This window comes from Hibiscus syriacus, unplaced genomic scaffold (assembly GCF_006381635.1).
Source record: "Hibiscus syriacus cultivar Baekdansim isolate YM2019G1 unplaced genomic scaffold, ASM638163v2 tig00116937_pilon, whole genome shotgun sequence".
Classification (NCBI taxonomy): domain Eukaryota; kingdom Viridiplantae; phylum Streptophyta; class Magnoliopsida; order Malvales; family Malvaceae; genus Hibiscus; species Hibiscus syriacus.
The window spans coordinates 2,385,604-2,402,543 of record NW_024063475.1 but is presented as its reverse complement, the minus strand read 5'-3'; the positions used below and the strand labels follow the sequence as shown (position 1 = coordinate 2,402,543).

Genomic DNA, 16,940 nt, shown 5'->3' with positions numbered 1-16,940 from the left:
TCAAATTCAGTACCATGATCACTCCTAACACTAGAGATGGAGTAACCTTTTTCATTTTGGATTACTTTTGAAAACATGATGAATTTTTCTAATGCTTCATCTTTAGTTCTTAGGAATAGAACCCAAGTATATCTAGAATAGTCATCTACCAAGACAAATGCATATTGTTTTCCACCCAAGCCAATAGTTCTACTTGGCCCAAAAAGATCTATATGGATAAATTATAATACTCTACTAGTGGATACATCATTAATGGACTTAAAGGAAGCTCTTCTACGTTTTCCTTTAGCACATGCATCACAGATTTTATCATCATCAAATTTTAGTTTTGGCAATCTTTGTACTAAATCTCCTTGAATTAGTCTTTGTAAAACACTCATGCTATCATGTCCTAGTCTCCTATGTCATAACCAACTATCATGCTCATCTTTAACAATTAGGCATAAATTAGTCATATTTATAGAATCTAAATGCACCATGTAAATGTTTCCTATTCTATGACCAACAAGCATAATCCGATTAGATGCAATGTCAATTACGTTACAACCATTAGTTTCAAATATGACATTGTATCCCTCATCACATAATTGACTAATACTCAATAGATTATGCTTTAATCCATTCACATATAACACATTTTTAATTTGTATGGAAGAGGTATTACCTATAGTACCTATACCTTCAATGTGACCTTTTGAATTATCACCAAAAGTCACATCTCCTCCATTTTTGTCATTTAGCTCTATGAACTGACACTTTTCTCCAGTCATGTGTCTTGAGCATCCACTATCAAGGTACCATGAGTTTGAATTTGTTTCCCGTACCTTGTAGCGACGCTCTTTTTCCTACAAACATAGATTAATTTTTTATTTTGGTACCCAAATTATTTTAGGTTCATATTCATTAGTTTCTAAAATCCTAGTCCCCTGGGTATCCATTTATGTAGGATATTCATTAGAGGTTCAATTGGGGACCTCTATGATTGTAGTTTTTTAAACTTTTTCTAACAAAGTTGGATTTTGAATTTTCTCTTTTTTCAAAACTTTTTGTTCCAACTTTATTAAAAGAAGCTTTAAGATCATCAATTTTCTTTTGATGATCATCATTCACTTTTGAAAGTAAGTTATGTAAATCAGTATTTTTCTTTTCAAATTCATCTAATTTGATTTGCAATTCTTTGACCTTACTTTCAAGATCAATGTTGGTCTTGGATATGAGTTCATTTTCTGTTTTGAACTTCAAAATATCTTTCTTGTATTTTGAAAAAAATTCTCATAATCCGAAGCCAGCCCAATATATTCTTCTATTAACTCATCAAAGAATAATCTTTAAAGTCATATGAGTTAGAGGTTACCTGAGAGCTTTCCCTGATGGCCATTAAGCACAAGTTTGCTACTTCTTGTTCGTCTTCATCAGATTGTTCACCATCACTCCATGTAGCCACGTGTGTCTTGTGCTTCTTCTTGGATTGACCATTCTTCTTCAATTGTGGCCAATCGTATTTAACATGTCTGACTTTTTGCATTCGTAGCAAATGATAGGGTCATTCTCCTTTGATTCAGTTTGAAGCCTTCATTTCTTTTGAATATCTTCCTCTGTTGGGCTTCATTAGTTTTCTGAATCGTTTGGCAAATAATGTCATTTCCTCTTCATCGTCATCTTCATCCGAATCACTCTCATCTTCTGTAGATTTGAGAGCAAATCTAACGTTTTTCTTCTTCTCCGTCTCCTTCTTTGTCTCTTCCTTCTTCTCAAGGTCTTCCTCATCTTGAATCATCATTTCGTGTGTGAGGAGGGAACCAATCAATTCATCGAGAGTTAAAGACTTTAAGTTCTTAGCCTTGATGATTGTCATCTTCTTTGATTGCCAAGCTTTTGGAAGAGAGTAAACTAACTTCCTCACAAGCTTCTCGTTTGGAATGATCTCTCCATATGATTTGAGACCATTGACAATCACGAAAAATCTATCCGTCATAGATTTGATGTATTCATTTGGTTTCATCCTGAAATTTTCATAGCTATGAGTTAGAAGACTAATTTTAGATTCTTTTACCTCGTTTGTTCCTTCGTGAATGACTTGTAGTTTATCCCATATTTCCTTGGTGGTTGTACAAGATGAAACTCTTTCGTATTCATCTGGTCCAAGAGCACAAAATATAATATGGATAGCCTTTGAGTTGAGCTGGAACATTTTTGTCTCTTCTTCACTCCACGATCTTGAATGAGTGGAAGGTATGATGTATCCGCCTTCTATGATATTCCATTCTCCCATGTCACTTGCTTGAATGAAGTATCTCATTCTATTATTCCAATAAGCATAACTAGCCCCATTGAAGAAATGAGGCTTGTTGACGGGCATTGAATCAAGAACGAAGTCAAAGTTTGAAGTGGAGGCCATTGCTGACTTGAATATCGATATAACTCCTCTCGAATCGACTCAAGAGGCAGTTAAACCTTCAAATGAGTGAGGCTCTGATACCAATTGTTGAGTTAATCGATAGACTAAATAGCCAAGAGGGGGTGAATTGACAATTAAAATTTTGGTGGAAGCTTTTTCATAAAATAGAAAATATTTGCACAGCGATTTAGAGTGGTTCGACTTTCTCAACCAAAGTTTATGTCCACTACCTTAGCTATCCACACTAAGGATTTTCTAACAAATTCACTAATTTGTTCTTTCTTTTGAGGATAAAGATTAACCTTACAACTCTCTCAAGAATTAAACCCCAAATTATTGAGAACATTATCTCTCAAAGAGAAATACACAAATTTGCAAACTTACAGAAAAACGTCTCTTGGCAAGATGTTTGCACAATTCTATAGCAAAGAAAGAACACTCAAAGATAAATACAATAGAGCAAAAATGGTGTTCTTGAAAGCAAAATGAATATTCAATGGAAAATAGGCTTGAATTGCTCAAACTTGATGTTTAAGGCTTTCTCTTTGTTTCTCTCACAATTGTTGTTGATTAATGGCTCCTCGGCTTGTTTAAATACACTTGGATCACTTCTGAACGTTGAGGATCATTGGTGAACTCAATAGAGCTGTTATGGTGTGAATACCATTTAAAAAATCTGTTGGGAGCGTGTGTGTATCAATACACTCTCAAGGTGTATCGGTACACTGTGTGTAAAATTCAAATATTTCGACCGTTATATGATCGAGTGTATTGGTACACTAATTACATTCAATGTTTTAATAAAGCCAGGAGTGTATCGATGCATTGGATGTGTATCGGTACACAAAATGCATTCGATGTTTGGTATGTACCGATACATTCAAGAGTGTATCGGTACATCCCTATGTAAAAATCATTTTTTGCTCGATTAAGATTCGAAATACTTTGTAAAAATTGTTTCAAAAATATTTTAAGTTTAAAACACAATTTTACACTTTAGTAAGGATTTAAATTAACCTTTGAAAAACTTAAAGTAATATTTTGATATTCGAATAATTTAATTTAATATACTTTAAAAATGATTATAAAATCTTAAAATTCAATAACACCCAATTTGTTATATCGAAACATCAAAATGTTTTCAACACTCGACGAAGAGGGAAATATATCCCAAAATCCGAGCAAACCAAAAAACGAGGGGAACAAGCCCATATTTTTCGGCCAATAGCCACCGACGAATGGCTATATATGCCCCAACAGAAAAGAGGAAGCGATACTACACAACAAAAAATGAGAATCAATCAAGAATAACATTTGAAAACATTAAAGAAAAATAGAAAAAAAATCAATGCTTGCATTGGTTTTGGCTCGAGAGAAGAGGGATCGCCGGGAAAGCGAAAAATTATTGTTGAAAAAGGTAAAGTTTCGATCTTTGCATTTAAATCTACGCTGGTGGGGGTATTTGTAGGGGGTTTAGGCCTAGATTTTAAGTTTACGAGGACAAGAGGAATGTTTTAGGTCAATTAGGTTTTTTTCGATCACCGGTGGCGGTGGTTGGAGCGATGGTCGATGGTGGTCCGACCAACGGGTGGTCACCGGTGGGTGGCCGATTTTCGACTGACTAGGGGAGAAGTTGAGAGAAAATCAAAAGAGGGGAGAGTGTTTTGAGAAATATAAGGGGAAATGATTTTTTTTTAGTTTTGAGGGCTATTTATAAGGAGGGCTATTTATAGGGTGGACTATTGTGCAATTACGAAATAGTTAAATTATTTTCGTAGTCCCTAGTTTTGATGTGTAATTCATTTTGGTTACTTATTGTAATTTTGTCCTTGAATTTTGAATTAATTCAATTTAATCCCTATTTATATATTTTATATTTTTGCAATTAAACCCCTTTGCAGCTCACTTTAGCATCAATCTGACCATTGAATTTCGATTTATTTAAGTATAATTCATTTTAATTTTTAATTTAACATCTTTAATTTATTTCTTTTTATATTTTTTATTTAACCTTTTCTTATCTAACAATAATATTTTTAGGTTATTCTAAAACTAATCAAAAGTAAGTAATTTGGATCAAATATTTTAATTTTAATTTTTGCAATTAATACAATCGAAAAATCAAATTAGTACCGAAAGAACAATACAAAGTGTTAATAAAACAATACTCTATAGTCGATACATCATATTATGCACTTTACCCTTTCAAAATACACTCAAATATTAATAAAAGACAAGGTGTTTTAGTCATTTAAAGATAGGATTATAAAAAAACCTAGCTATAAATTAATAGCAGCCGATTCATCATCTTCCCTTTGAAGCTCAGAGTCGTTGGAGGCGAAAATCATCAGATCTAGCTCTATATTTCTCTCATCTAAGCCATGGTATGTCTCTATTCGCATCTATTCAGCTATCCAACATAAGATCAATCTTGTTTGGCTTCCGATAGAAAATACATTTTTGATTTATGGTTTTATTTTTCTCGGTTGGAACTGTTTACTTTGCACTAGCTTTTCTTGTGTTTCTGTGCTGGAAAAACTGAATCAAAATATACTTGCAAATGTGCAGTTCTCACTTATGTACTTGGAATCGAAAACTTCAAATTGAAACCTTTTACCAATTAGATTAGATTTAACCTTGCTTTATCACCTTGGGGACTTTCTTTTTAGGCTTTGTTTCCATAGTAGATTCTTATATTTACATAGGTGCAAAGAAGATAACTGATCTGTTCATTGATTTTATGCTGTTTTCTAGTCAAGGAGAAAGGTTAGGGAGCCCAAGGAGGAGAATGCTACCCTTGGACCTGCTGTTCGAGAGGGCGAGTATGTTTTCGGAGTGGCTCACATTTTTGCTTCATTTAACGACACATTTATTGTAAGCGATAACCTAAATTATTTACATTGTTCTTTTTTCTTGTAGTTTATCCTGTATAACATGCTATTTTGATTTTCAGCATGTGACTGATTTGTCTGGAAGGGAAACAATGGTTCGCATCACTGGTATGGTTTATGATTATCTTTAGAAAATGGGTTCTTTTCCTATCTTGGGTGTTTGGTGGCGAATTATGTTACAACATGTGTTGATAATCATGCATGAGGTTGGAATACTTCCATGAATAGTACTTTTTCCGATCTTATTCCTCTCGTTTTTCAAATCTAGGTGGCATGAAGGTGAAAGCCGATAGAGACGAGTCTTCCCCTTATGCTGCCATGCTTGCAGCCCAAGATGTTTCTCAACGCTGCAAGGTCTAATTTATTACCGGTTGACTTGTGGCGTAGCACATGTTTTATAAATGGTGAACTTATATGCCTATTTGTATTTGTTTTATTGCAGGAGTTGGGTATTACTGCCCTTCATATAAAGCTAAGAGCAACTGGAGGGAACAAGACCAAGACACCTGGTCCTGGTGCGCAGTCTGCACTTAGAGCCCTTGCTCGTTCAGGCATGAAAATTGGACGCATAGGTACAGAGTTCTTTCATTCTTTTGTTTCTCGAGTTTCCAATCGGTCCATTCATTTCAACTCTTATAAACTGAGTTGAAACCTTTTGACCTCAGAGGATGTTACCCCAATTCCCACTGACAGTACTCGTAGAAAGGGTGGTAGACGTGGAAGAAGGCTGTGATTCGTTGCTTCATATCTATTACTCACTGCTGCTGCCGTGGTATGCTCAGAATTTCTGTTTTAAACAATTTTCGGTTTAGATTCAAGCTTGTTTCGCTCTTTTCTATTGTTGGACAATAGTTCTGTAGTGGATTTTGATGGTAATTTGTAGACAAAAGTTATGGAACTCTTTTAAGTTGAGCTTATATTGTTTCTGATTTTGTTTATCAAATGTTGTTATGGCATACGAGAATTCCCTTCGTCAACACTCATCATTCTTCCCATTAACACGGCACACCATATACATTCAATCTTATTCATTAATTTAGATGCAGCAAGCACTTAAAATGTATTCTTCTTGGTAAATGACTTATAGTTTAAGCTTATCGATGAAGGATTTACTGTCCAGTGCTTTGCTATAGAAGTTATCATGAAATTCATCCTCGGTGAAACGACGATAGCGAAGCGGTTTCTCGGCTGACACCAACTCCGGTAAAGGTCCATACTCAGTTTCTTCCCATTTCCCTATGCTCAGAAACTCAACCACTGAGATTCGTGGCTCTTCACATGAATTAGCTAGAACTCGATGCTGAATGCTGTTGTATTCATCATTGGAAAATATCTGTTTTCGCATTGAAATAATGAAAACACAACCCATCAGTTCAAACATACAAGGCTATATAAAAATAATTATTTAATTATACCATTTCCGTCTAAATTTTTTTAAGTCAATCTAAGTGGCTAACATTACAAATGTTATCATTTTAAGTATCTTGATCGTAACGGATATTAAATTTCATAATTAAGTGACACGTATCAGTTTTGAAAATTTTATTTTAAAAATATAAAATTTTTGAAAATTTTAAAAATCTACCCAAAACTTTGGAAAACCTAAATCTAATCCTTATACCCACGTCTGCCACTACCATTGTCGTCGATCGACCTCTACCTGATTGCACCTCCATCAACGATCAGTTACTTACAGTAAGGGTGACCATCTCGACTCCATGCGACTCCACTTGGCTTAAATTACGACTAAATTGTGAACGTCCGTCGCTCTAAATCGTGACTCCACGGGGCGTTGACGATCAATTCCATGGCAAGGAAGATGTCGTCTGACTAGGGAGATGACAAAGACGGTGTCAGCGGCGATGATTAGCAAGGGAGGTAAGATTAGGGTTAGGATTAGAGAATTGAGATTTTTAGGGCTTTTGATTTTTTTTTGTTTTGTTTGTAATTTTAGATAAATTGTTTTTATAAATATAATAATTTCTTTAATTTTTTTAAAATTACCATAACGAGACACATGTCACTTAACAAATTTTTTAACGGTCAGCCGAGGAACCTAAGGTTGTAACGTTAGACACGTGAATTGGTCGAAAAAAGGTTTAAGTACCATTTTGAAAAAAAATATAGTTCAGGTACTTATTTTTATATGAAGCCAAACTATAATGAACTTGTTGAAGCATATAGCAACTTACCTGCATCAGGTCGGCGATATTGATTATCAATGCTCCAGGAAGGGGGTTCACATCAATCCACTCTTCTCCATGTTTGACCTGCAACCCTGGAACTTGATTCTGAAGCAAAACTGTTATACCACCTGGATCTGTATGCGAGGTGAGCCCTAGTGTGAGATCAGGTTGAGGACAATATGGATAATAGACTCCCACAAACAGCCTTCCAGTAGAAAGCCCCAAGTCCTTAAACTTGCTTGATTCTAATCCTATCCCTTCACATAACAGCTCCATCAAATCTTCAGCCACTTTTTTAGCACAAACATCCCATTCAAGCGACCGTTTTCTCAGTGCTTCTGGTATATCTTCCAGCTTTGGACGTCGATCTTCCGGTGCCATCCAAACCTGGAGATAATCGTGCCAGGTAGCTGCCTTGGAACGATAAAGATCATTGTTGCTCGAATAAACCACGGCTTTCATCTCTTCACGGGAATAATACTTTGCCTTGGTTTCTGCTGGCTGTTGGTGGAATGATTTGACTGCTTGAATCGTTTCCTCCAACACTGTTCCAGGGATTCCATGGTTGATTACTTGGAAAAACCCCCATTCATTTGCAGCTTTTCTTATTTCCTCGACAATTGTGGGACGATGAGCCTCCGAGTTTATGTTTTCCAGGTCGATTACCGGGATGTTTCCGGCGTTGGGTTGAGAAGGGCTGAGAGAGGCGAGAGTTTCAGGTGGTTGAACAAATATTTTGGGAATGGAAGCAATTCCGGAATCTATCAACCCCTTCACTCCATGTTTGGACTGATCAAATTCCTTGATACCTTTCATCCGATCACAATCTGAAGAAAAACCAGTGCTAGCTGCCATTTTCTTGAATCTATGAGCTCTCAAGGATTTCGTTTTCGTTAACTTTGTATGACTTCTTGTTGATTTAATGAATGAAGAAGATATTGGCAATTCTGAGCCACACTAATATTATATGTTGTGTACCAATAACTAAGGGTTGAAGAATCGCCATCATATCTCTCAAAATCTGATTTGGATTGACAAGTCAATACCAACAACTCATTCAAAATAATATTATATGTTAAGACCATAAGTGAATATTTTTAACAAATAGATTTTTAGAATTTGGAGAGGGATTCATTTTGCATTCCTTGAGTATATAGAATTTTAACAAATAGATTTTTAGAATTTTTATATTTTTCAAATTTTCTATATTTTTGTCGAGACAACTTTCTATTGGCTAAGAGACCGAGTTGAGGGATCCAGATATCGTGCAGAAACGAGTGGATGACCCGATTAATTGAGTGGTCAATTTATATTTTTAATAATTGAGTGACAAAAAAATTACATAAAATTAAGTGGTTACGAATGTAATTTATCTAAATTTAATCATTTTAAATAATATAAAATTTATTAGTTTTATTTTATTTTTATTAATCTAGGGTGATTTACAAAAAGTAGTATATGTTTTAAAGATTTTCAATCATTTGACAATTAAAATTTAAATACCCTTGCACTCTCCGATACTCGAACCTAAAACTTTTAAGGATAACAACTATGTATTTAACCACTAAAATAATTTAGCTCGTGCAGTTTTACCTTAAGATAAATAAGCTATGTCTATCTATATTGTTAAATTTTTAATTAAGTTGATCTCATCATCGGTTAATCAAATGTCTAATCAATTGAAATACTAAATACACTTCATTAATATGAAAAAAAACATAAATTAAACACACTTCATTAAAAGAGAAAATTCTACCACAAGTTACTCTATTATTTGCAATTTTACAATTGGATCACTATATTTTAAAAATTCATAATCGAGTCACTCAATTAATTGATTGTAACAATTATGTCATTAAATCTCAAAAGAATGTTTGACATGTAAATTTTTATTCATGCAATATCCATATATTTCAAAAGTTACAATCAAGTCCCTTAATTAATTGATTGTAACAATCAATTCATGTGTAATATAAAATATATCTATTTACGATGGCCGACCGGTGAACATCAAATTTCATCATAAGATTACCTAAATCAACTAGTTTGGTTCATCAAATTAGATTATCAAAACTTGAGAGTCTCTCTCAAAAACCATAAAATCGTCCCAAAACTTTCAAATTTATTGAACCATAATCTACATAATTCATTGTCAAATAACATTCTTCTTGGAATATGTTCATTCTCTCACCAACGATAACCCATCCTCCATAATTCAGATTTTCAAATGGAGCCCTCGATTTTTGAAGAACATAAAAAAACAACAAAATTAATTAAGTGACTTGATTGTAAGTTTTTGGAATATGATGACCAATTTACAAAATTATTAATAATAGAGTGACCTATGGTGTAATTTACCCAATGAAATCATTTAAAAATGTTTCTAACATTACCTTTTAATTTTCATTTGAGATTTAATAACCCAATGACCATGATTATTACAACCAGTTAATTGAGTGACTAAGTTGTAACTTTTTGAAATATGATGAACTTACTAATAATATAGTGACGTGTGGTATATTTTACCCTCGTTATAAATAATTGTTGAACTATGTTTTATAATATTTTGATATGAAAAATTAAGGCAAAATGTTTTTGGACTTGATTGAATTTGTTCAAAGTTTTAAAAAATAATTCAAAGTCCATTAACCTATAATTTGAGCACAAAACAATTTTCTAAGTATGTAGTACCGATATTGTTCTTACAATATCGATACTATATGAACAATATCGATATTGTTCATGTGGTACCGATACCAAAGGTAAGAGAAGTATCGATACTCTCTAGGTAGTATCGATACTACCAGGTGCTTTCCAAATTGCTCAAATTCCAGAATTCAAAATAGGTACCGATTCTCAATGGGGTACCGATACTACTTTACACTGTAGTATCGATACCATGAGTATAATATCGATCTGGTCAAGCCTAACGATCTTTAACGGCTAGTTTATTTAAATATTACAAATGTAGTACTGATACTCATTAAAGGAGCACCGATACTCCCTGTCCTAGGCAATTTTATTTTGCAGAAAATTAATCTCTAACGGCTCCAAAACATCCCCAACGGCTAGAAACGCCCATAATCTCATTCCAACATATAAAAACAAGTTGAGACACTTGAAGAAGGGTTAGAATGCCTATCCAAGAAATCAAACACAAGAGAAGAGCTTTTCATTTCTATTTTCATTTCTCTTGTAAATTTTAGTGTTTTTGAGCTCACTGCAAATCTTTTATTTTTTTTCTTGTGAGCTTTAATCTTTGTAAACACCTTCCTTTTGAGAGGTTTTCATGTTTACATCTTTATTCCTTTTGTAAAGGGGATTGGTTCTAGCTTAGCCTTTGAAAAGCTAGGGAGTTGTAAAGGTTATCTCTTGATCATGTAAAAAGAAAGAACAAATTAGTGAATTTGATAGAAAATCTTAGTGAGGAGCTAAGGTAGTGGATGTAGACTTTGTTGAGAAGTTGAACCACTATAAATCCTTATGCAAATTGTCTAACTCTTTATACTCCTTACTCCCTAAACTCAAAAAGCAATTCCCCCTCTTGGAAAATTATTCGGTTGTTCAATTGAGCTTCACCGAAATCCCAACAATTCGTATCATAGCTTAAATCATTAGAAGATCTAACAACCTTGAGACGATCCTTGAAGAAGCTCTATTTATTTTCGACACAATCGAGAATATGACTTCCACCTCCGGCTCATTTCACATGGAAGACTCCCAACCGATTGACAAGCCTCCATACTTCAATGGAGCCAACTACCGTCATTGGAAGAAATTAATGAAGCTATTCATCAAATCTAATGATCTTGATGTATGGGAGATGATCGAGAATGATTACTCTTCACCAAAGAATAAGATGAAGGAGTGGAGTGCTAAGAACGGAAGAAAACTCAACAAAATGCTAAGGCCATGTACATGTTGTTTTGTGCATTTGTTCCGATGTCCATGAAGGAGTTTCTTATTGTTCAAATGCCAAGGAGCTTTGGAATAAGCTCGAAGAGATACATGGAAACAAGAAAGAAGAATCAACAAAGGTGGTGTGCTTAATGGGTCTTGAAGAGCCCGAGGTATCTTATAACTCTAGTGAATTAATTCATATTCTTTTAATGAGTTACAATATGCATATGATGAATTATTTTTGGAGTTTGAGGCCAGGAACTCCAAATACAAGAAAATGATTTCAAAACTTAAAGTTGAAAAAAAATTCTTTTGAAAGAAAAAGTTGATTTTGAAAAACAAAATGAAATTTTGAAAAAAGATTTAGAGCTTTCAAAAATGAAAATTAAATTTTTTGAAAAAGAATGTTTTGATTTAAAGGTTAAGATTGAATGCTTAACAAAAGAAAAGAAAATCATTTTAAATAATTCATCTAATTTCATAATGACAAAATGCTCACATTGCCATTATCATGGTCACAATGAACATACTTGTCCTTTAAAGAAATGAAAACGTTTTAAAATTAAACAAGTATGGATTCCTAAAGGAACAAGGGGCATTGAAACTAACGTTCAAGGATCCAAAGCAATTTGGATACCAAAATCCAAATAAATGTCTCTTGTAGGTGTGTGTGAGCAATTGTGATGAAAGTGAGGATATTCAAATGCTCTAGCCACACTTGATGGGTAACCTCTAAGCTTATTTTGATTATCTTGCATAATTTGTAGCTCATTTAGTTTAAGCATGCATGATTTTTTATTTTAAATAATTTTATGTTTTTCATCTCATGTATGTTGAAAAGTGTATTATGATGGAAATTTTAAAGTTTTTATGATTTTTCATAATTTTTAGTCCATCATAATGAATTTTGGTCAAAATTGTTTTAAATGCTTCGTTTTTACACATTTTAATTTTTGACCTTAATTTAAATGTTTATGCAAGTGATTTATTGCAAATGATATCACTCTAACAATTGGTATCAATTTTTCAAATGCATAACATTTTGGATAGCTTTATGCACATGCACTTAAATACAAATATTGGTATTGTATAAAGTATATTAGACTTGGATATATTGAATTTCATGTGCTACTAACATGTTTGTTCATCTTTGTTGAAATTCAATTTTTCAAGTTCATGCTTTTAACGTCCAATTTTTGTTTGGAATGCATTTATAGAGGGGGAGCTTTGATTTTTCAAATGATTTTATGCTAACATTTACCACTTAATCTCTATTGTTATTTTTGAACTTTAAAATTGAATTATTTTTTATCTAACAAAAGGGGGGAGAAGTATGAGTTTGAAAAATTCAATTTCAAGAATGAAAAAGGGGGGCTTTAATATTTTCGAAAATATGTCTCTTTTTTCATTAAATGTTTTATTAAGGGGAAGTTTTTGCCAAAAACTATTTTTTAAATGTTTTGTTATATCAAAAAGTAGGAGATTATTGAACTATGTTTTATAATATTTTGATATAACAAATTAAGGAAAAATGTTTTTGGACTTGATTTAATTTGTTCAAAGTTTTCAAAAATTAATAGAATTTGATATAATACCTTACAATAGCGATACTATATGAATAGTATCGATATTGTTCATGCGGTACCGATACCAAAGGAAAGAGAAGTATCGATACTCTCTAGGTAGCATCGATACTACCAGGTGTTTTCCAAATTGCTCAAATTCTAGAATGCAAAATAAGTACCAAAACTACTCTACACAGTAGTATCGATACTATGAGCATAGTATCGATACTGGTCACGCCCAATAGTTTTTAACGACTAGTTTATTTAAATATTACAAAGGTAGTACCGATACTCATTAAAGGAGTACCGATACTCCCTGTCCTGGGCAATTTTATTTTGCAGAAAATTAACCCGCAACGGCTCCAAAACATCCCCAACGGCTAGAAACGACCACAATCTCATTCCAACATATAAAACCAAGTTGAAGACACTTGAAGAAGGGTTACAACACTTATCCAAACAATCAAACACAAGAGAAGATATTTTCATTTATATTTTCATTTCTCTTGTAAATATTAGTGTTTTGAGCTCATTGCAAATCTTTTATTTGTTTTCTTGTGAGCTTTAATCTTTGTAAACACCTTCCTTTTGAGGGTTTTCTTGTTTACATCTTTATTCCTTTTGTAAAGGGGATTGGTTTTAGCTTAGCCTTTGAAAATCTAAGGAGTTGTAAATGTTATCTCTTGTTCCTGTAAAAAGAAAGAACAAATTAGTAAATTTGTTAGAAAATCCTTAGTGAGGAGCTAAGGTAGTGGATGTAGACTTGGTTGAGAAGTCGAACCACTATAAATCCTTGTGCAAATTGTCTATCTCTTTATACTCCTTACTCCCTATACTCAAAAAACCAATTCACCCCTCTTGGCAAATTATTGGGTTGTTCAATTGAGCTTCATAAATCCCTTTCTTCTTCTTCCATAAACATATTTTTTTACCATAAACCCATTTCTTCTTCTTCATAAACTCATTTCTCCTTCTTCAATTCGTCTGAGAGAAAAAGTAGTGAGAAAAACGATTTCTTCTTCTTTCATTCGTCTCAGAGAAAAAGTAGTGAGAAAAACGAGCAAAGAAAACCATCGTACCTACATGGAGGTTACGGTAAAAGGGGGGACAATGCTTTATAGTAAGCTTCTTTTGGTTGCAAAACAGAATATCAATAAAGTCTTCCACCTTCACATGATTTATTTTCTCTTACAATTTTCAGAATTTTTTTAAAGAATAAATATAGGAATGAAAAACCCTAAATTAAGTTTATAGATTCAATTTTTTTAAGGAGAAGAGGTGACCATTTAAGGCTTTTAAGTCTTCAACGTGGTGGTCAACCCAATCAACCTATTCCATGTAAGCAGTAAACGCGCCAGCTGTGTTTTTCGTCACGCCTGTTAAGGGTTGTTAACTTCGAGCGACCAATTTGTAACAAACGATAAATTAGTGACCGATTTGTGACTTTTGAAACATTAGTGGTGAAAACAAAAATTCACTCAACATTAGTGACCATTTGCGTATTTTACCCTTAATTCTAAGTGGACGGTACATTTTGAAATTTAGAACAATATCAAATCATATATTATTTTGTTGCCCGTCCTTAAAATTAAAGGATAATAACATGAAATGTCCTTATATTATAACAAATCTTTCATGTCATATTAAAATTAAATATTTCATTTTTTTACGAAGAAAGCGACTTCGTTAGTTAAATAAGCCAGGTGATTTTTTTTGACAAATACATATGCTTGAGAATTAATTTAAGATTTAGACCATTTACGGTAATACGCGTGAAATTCGTTATGTGAAATGACAAATTTTTAAAATATAATAAATAATTAAAACTCGTCGTAGAATTAATTTAAAATTTAGACTATTTACGGTAATACATGTAAAATTCGTTACGTGAGAATGAAGAATTCCTTAAAATATAATAAATAATTAAAACTCATCACGAGCCTGACAAATTTTTAAATTTTATCATGAGAAAACACAATAGTATTTTGAAAGATTATAATTGTAAAGTTACGGCCATTAAATATCTTAATAAATACATGAAGAGGGTGAGGGTACACGTATTGAGTGTAGAATTAAATAAGCCTAAATTTTGGATGGTAAATTTAGGGTAGCTGAGGAAGGTTTCACCGGTTGCCAATGATTTTTCAACAACGAAAAAGTGATGTCATTCAAGGAAAAAAGAGAGGTATTTTGAATTTTTTTATTCGAATGAAGAGTTATTGATAGATAATAAATAATAATAATTATTATAAAATTTAGAGATAATTCGTTTTTTAATTTAAACAAAAATTATTCAAATAAATAATTAAAGTCTCGATTCCTTTACGAGAGAAGTCCACTTCTTTTTATATTCTTTGTTACTACTATTTTTGATGTCACATGAACAAGGGACGGAACTTCATGGTAAGAGTAGTCTTGGCCCGTTAATTATTTTTTAAGTATTAATTAAATTTAAAAAATAAATATATTTTTAAAAAATAGATAAAGAAAAATTTATCAAATCTCTCTCAATTAAAAAAAATATATTTATAAAAAATAAAAATTATTTTAATTCCACTATAATAAATTTTAATTTCGTCCCTAATTACAATGACACTTCGTTTCATATTCGATAAAATCCTCATCGAAAATTGAGAGATTTCAATGCTTATATAGGTTTCAACAAGCCACGTCGATGATTATTAATAAATGATTTAAAATTATCATTTAGTCTATTTTGTGTAGTTTAAGATAAGATGATCTGATAATTTTATACTTTCTTTTTATCAGCCATTTTATTGAATATGACCAGAAAACTTGGATATCTGCCTCGTTAAAAACTCCTAACCTAAATGAAGAAAAAAAGTACATGCACGAAGTCAAAAATAGCGAAAAATACATTTAAAAAATGTTTAAAAGCAACATAACACCGCCCATGCTGCCTGCAGGAAGACAACCAAATCTAAAAAAGGTAACCAAACAAAGCTGCCGAGCAACCAATGTAGTCTGCACAGCACCAGGAATTACCAACAACTCTCAGGCCCCTAACAACAAACATCCACAACACTCCCCAAAGTGATCGAACCAGCTAAGCAAGCAGAGAAAACAAAAATGAAGGAACCAAGACCCACCACGCTTTACAATTAACAACCACAATACTCAACTCAGTGATCGAGTCAGCATAGCATGCAGAGGACACAAAGAGGGAACTAAATCACCACCACGCTTTAAGGACCTCCTGTCTCGACATACCATTCATCGCCAGCCACCAGCCATCGAAACAGTTCCAATAGGAATTTGGTTAAAGGAAACTGCCTTAATTTGGTTGATCCGAACATCGATTTCGTGAAGAATCGGCCATACCTTCAGCGGTCGAAAACCAGAATTAGGCAACCAATTTTGAACTAAATGAGAGTGAAAATTCACCGCTAAATTCGAGATGCCAATCCATCCAGCCTCAACAAAAACGTCACAAGCCAACTTAATTCTGAATAACACCGCTATTTCAGAGCTGGCCTCTAAAATAGGCCTGGAAAAATAGCTTTAATTTCCCCTGTAGCCGCTCGACAAACAGCCCCACAACCACTCCCCCCTCTACTAGCAGCTCCTGCAATTTCAAATACCAAACATGTAGCATGCTGCATTAAAATATGAGTACTGTTCAGACAAGTCCTCGGGTTTTCCCACCACAACTCCTCATTAACCAACTGATTGTCCTTCAACGCCTTCAGCCAGACCAAAGCTCGTAATTTAGAGAAGAAGATCAAGTCATTGAAGACAAATCTCTTCCCATTAAACACTATCTCGTTCCGGTTTAACCAAATACTCCACGCAGCCGCAGCCATGGACACCAACCAAATACTTTTCAATTTGGCATTGAGATTAACCGAAAAACTAAAGGAAATTAAATCCAACACACTCCTGCACGACATCCAATCTATGCGCCGCCAAACTACAACCTCCTTCCAAAATTTCACCATTACGCTACAGTTTACGAACAAGTGATTTACTTCCTCCACAC

The 16,940-nt window shown here is 33.3% G+C and overlaps 2 protein-coding genes across 2 annotated transcripts; one reads left to right on the top strand and one right to left on the bottom strand.

Moving 5' to 3' along the window:
- The first annotated feature begins 4,716 nt into the window (after positions 1-4,716).
- Positions 4,717-6,211, top strand: LOC120187994 (40S ribosomal protein S14-like). The gene is made up of 7 exons (XM_039191566.1): positions 4,717-4,782; positions 5,153-5,272; positions 5,352-5,397; positions 5,558-5,643; positions 5,732-5,861; positions 5,955-6,022; positions 6,063-6,211. Exons 1-6 carry the CDS (start codon positions 4,780-4,782, stop codon positions 6,020-6,022), a joined length of 453 nt encoding a protein of 150 aa, XP_039047497.1. The 5' UTR covers positions 4,717-4,779; the 3' UTR covers positions 6,063-6,211.
- Positions 6,212-6,258: 47 nt separating this feature from the next.
- On the bottom strand, positions 6,259-8,390 carry LOC120187993 (1-aminocyclopropane-1-carboxylate oxidase homolog 4-like). Its single transcript, XM_039191565.1, has 2 exons — positions 7,482-8,390; positions 6,259-6,622 (listed from the first exon to the last, which is right to left on the bottom strand). Exons 1-2 carry the CDS (start codon positions 8,328-8,330, stop codon positions 6,371-6,373), a joined length of 1,101 nt encoding a protein of 366 aa, XP_039047496.1. The 5' UTR covers positions 8,331-8,390; the 3' UTR covers positions 6,259-6,370.
- Between the last annotated feature and the right edge of the window lie 8,550 nt (positions 8,391-16,940).

Coding starts and splice junctions, on each gene's coding strand:
- LOC120187994 (XM_039191566.1), top strand. Junction 5,644..5,731: donor ATGTTTCTCAACGCTGCAAG/GTCTAATTTATT, acceptor GTTTTATTGCAG/GAGTTGGGTATTACTGCCCT. Junction 5,862..5,954: donor CATGAAAATTGGACGCATAG/GTACAGAGTTCT, acceptor TTTTGACCTCAG/AGGATGTTACCCCAATTCCC.
- LOC120187993 (XM_039191565.1), bottom strand. CDS start 8,330: ATGGCAGCTAGCACTGGTTTTTCTTCAGATTGTGATCGGATGAAAGGT. Junction 6,623..7,481: donor ATATCGCCGACCTGATGCAG/GTAAGTTGCTAT, acceptor ATGCGAAAACAG/ATATTTTCCAATGATGAATA.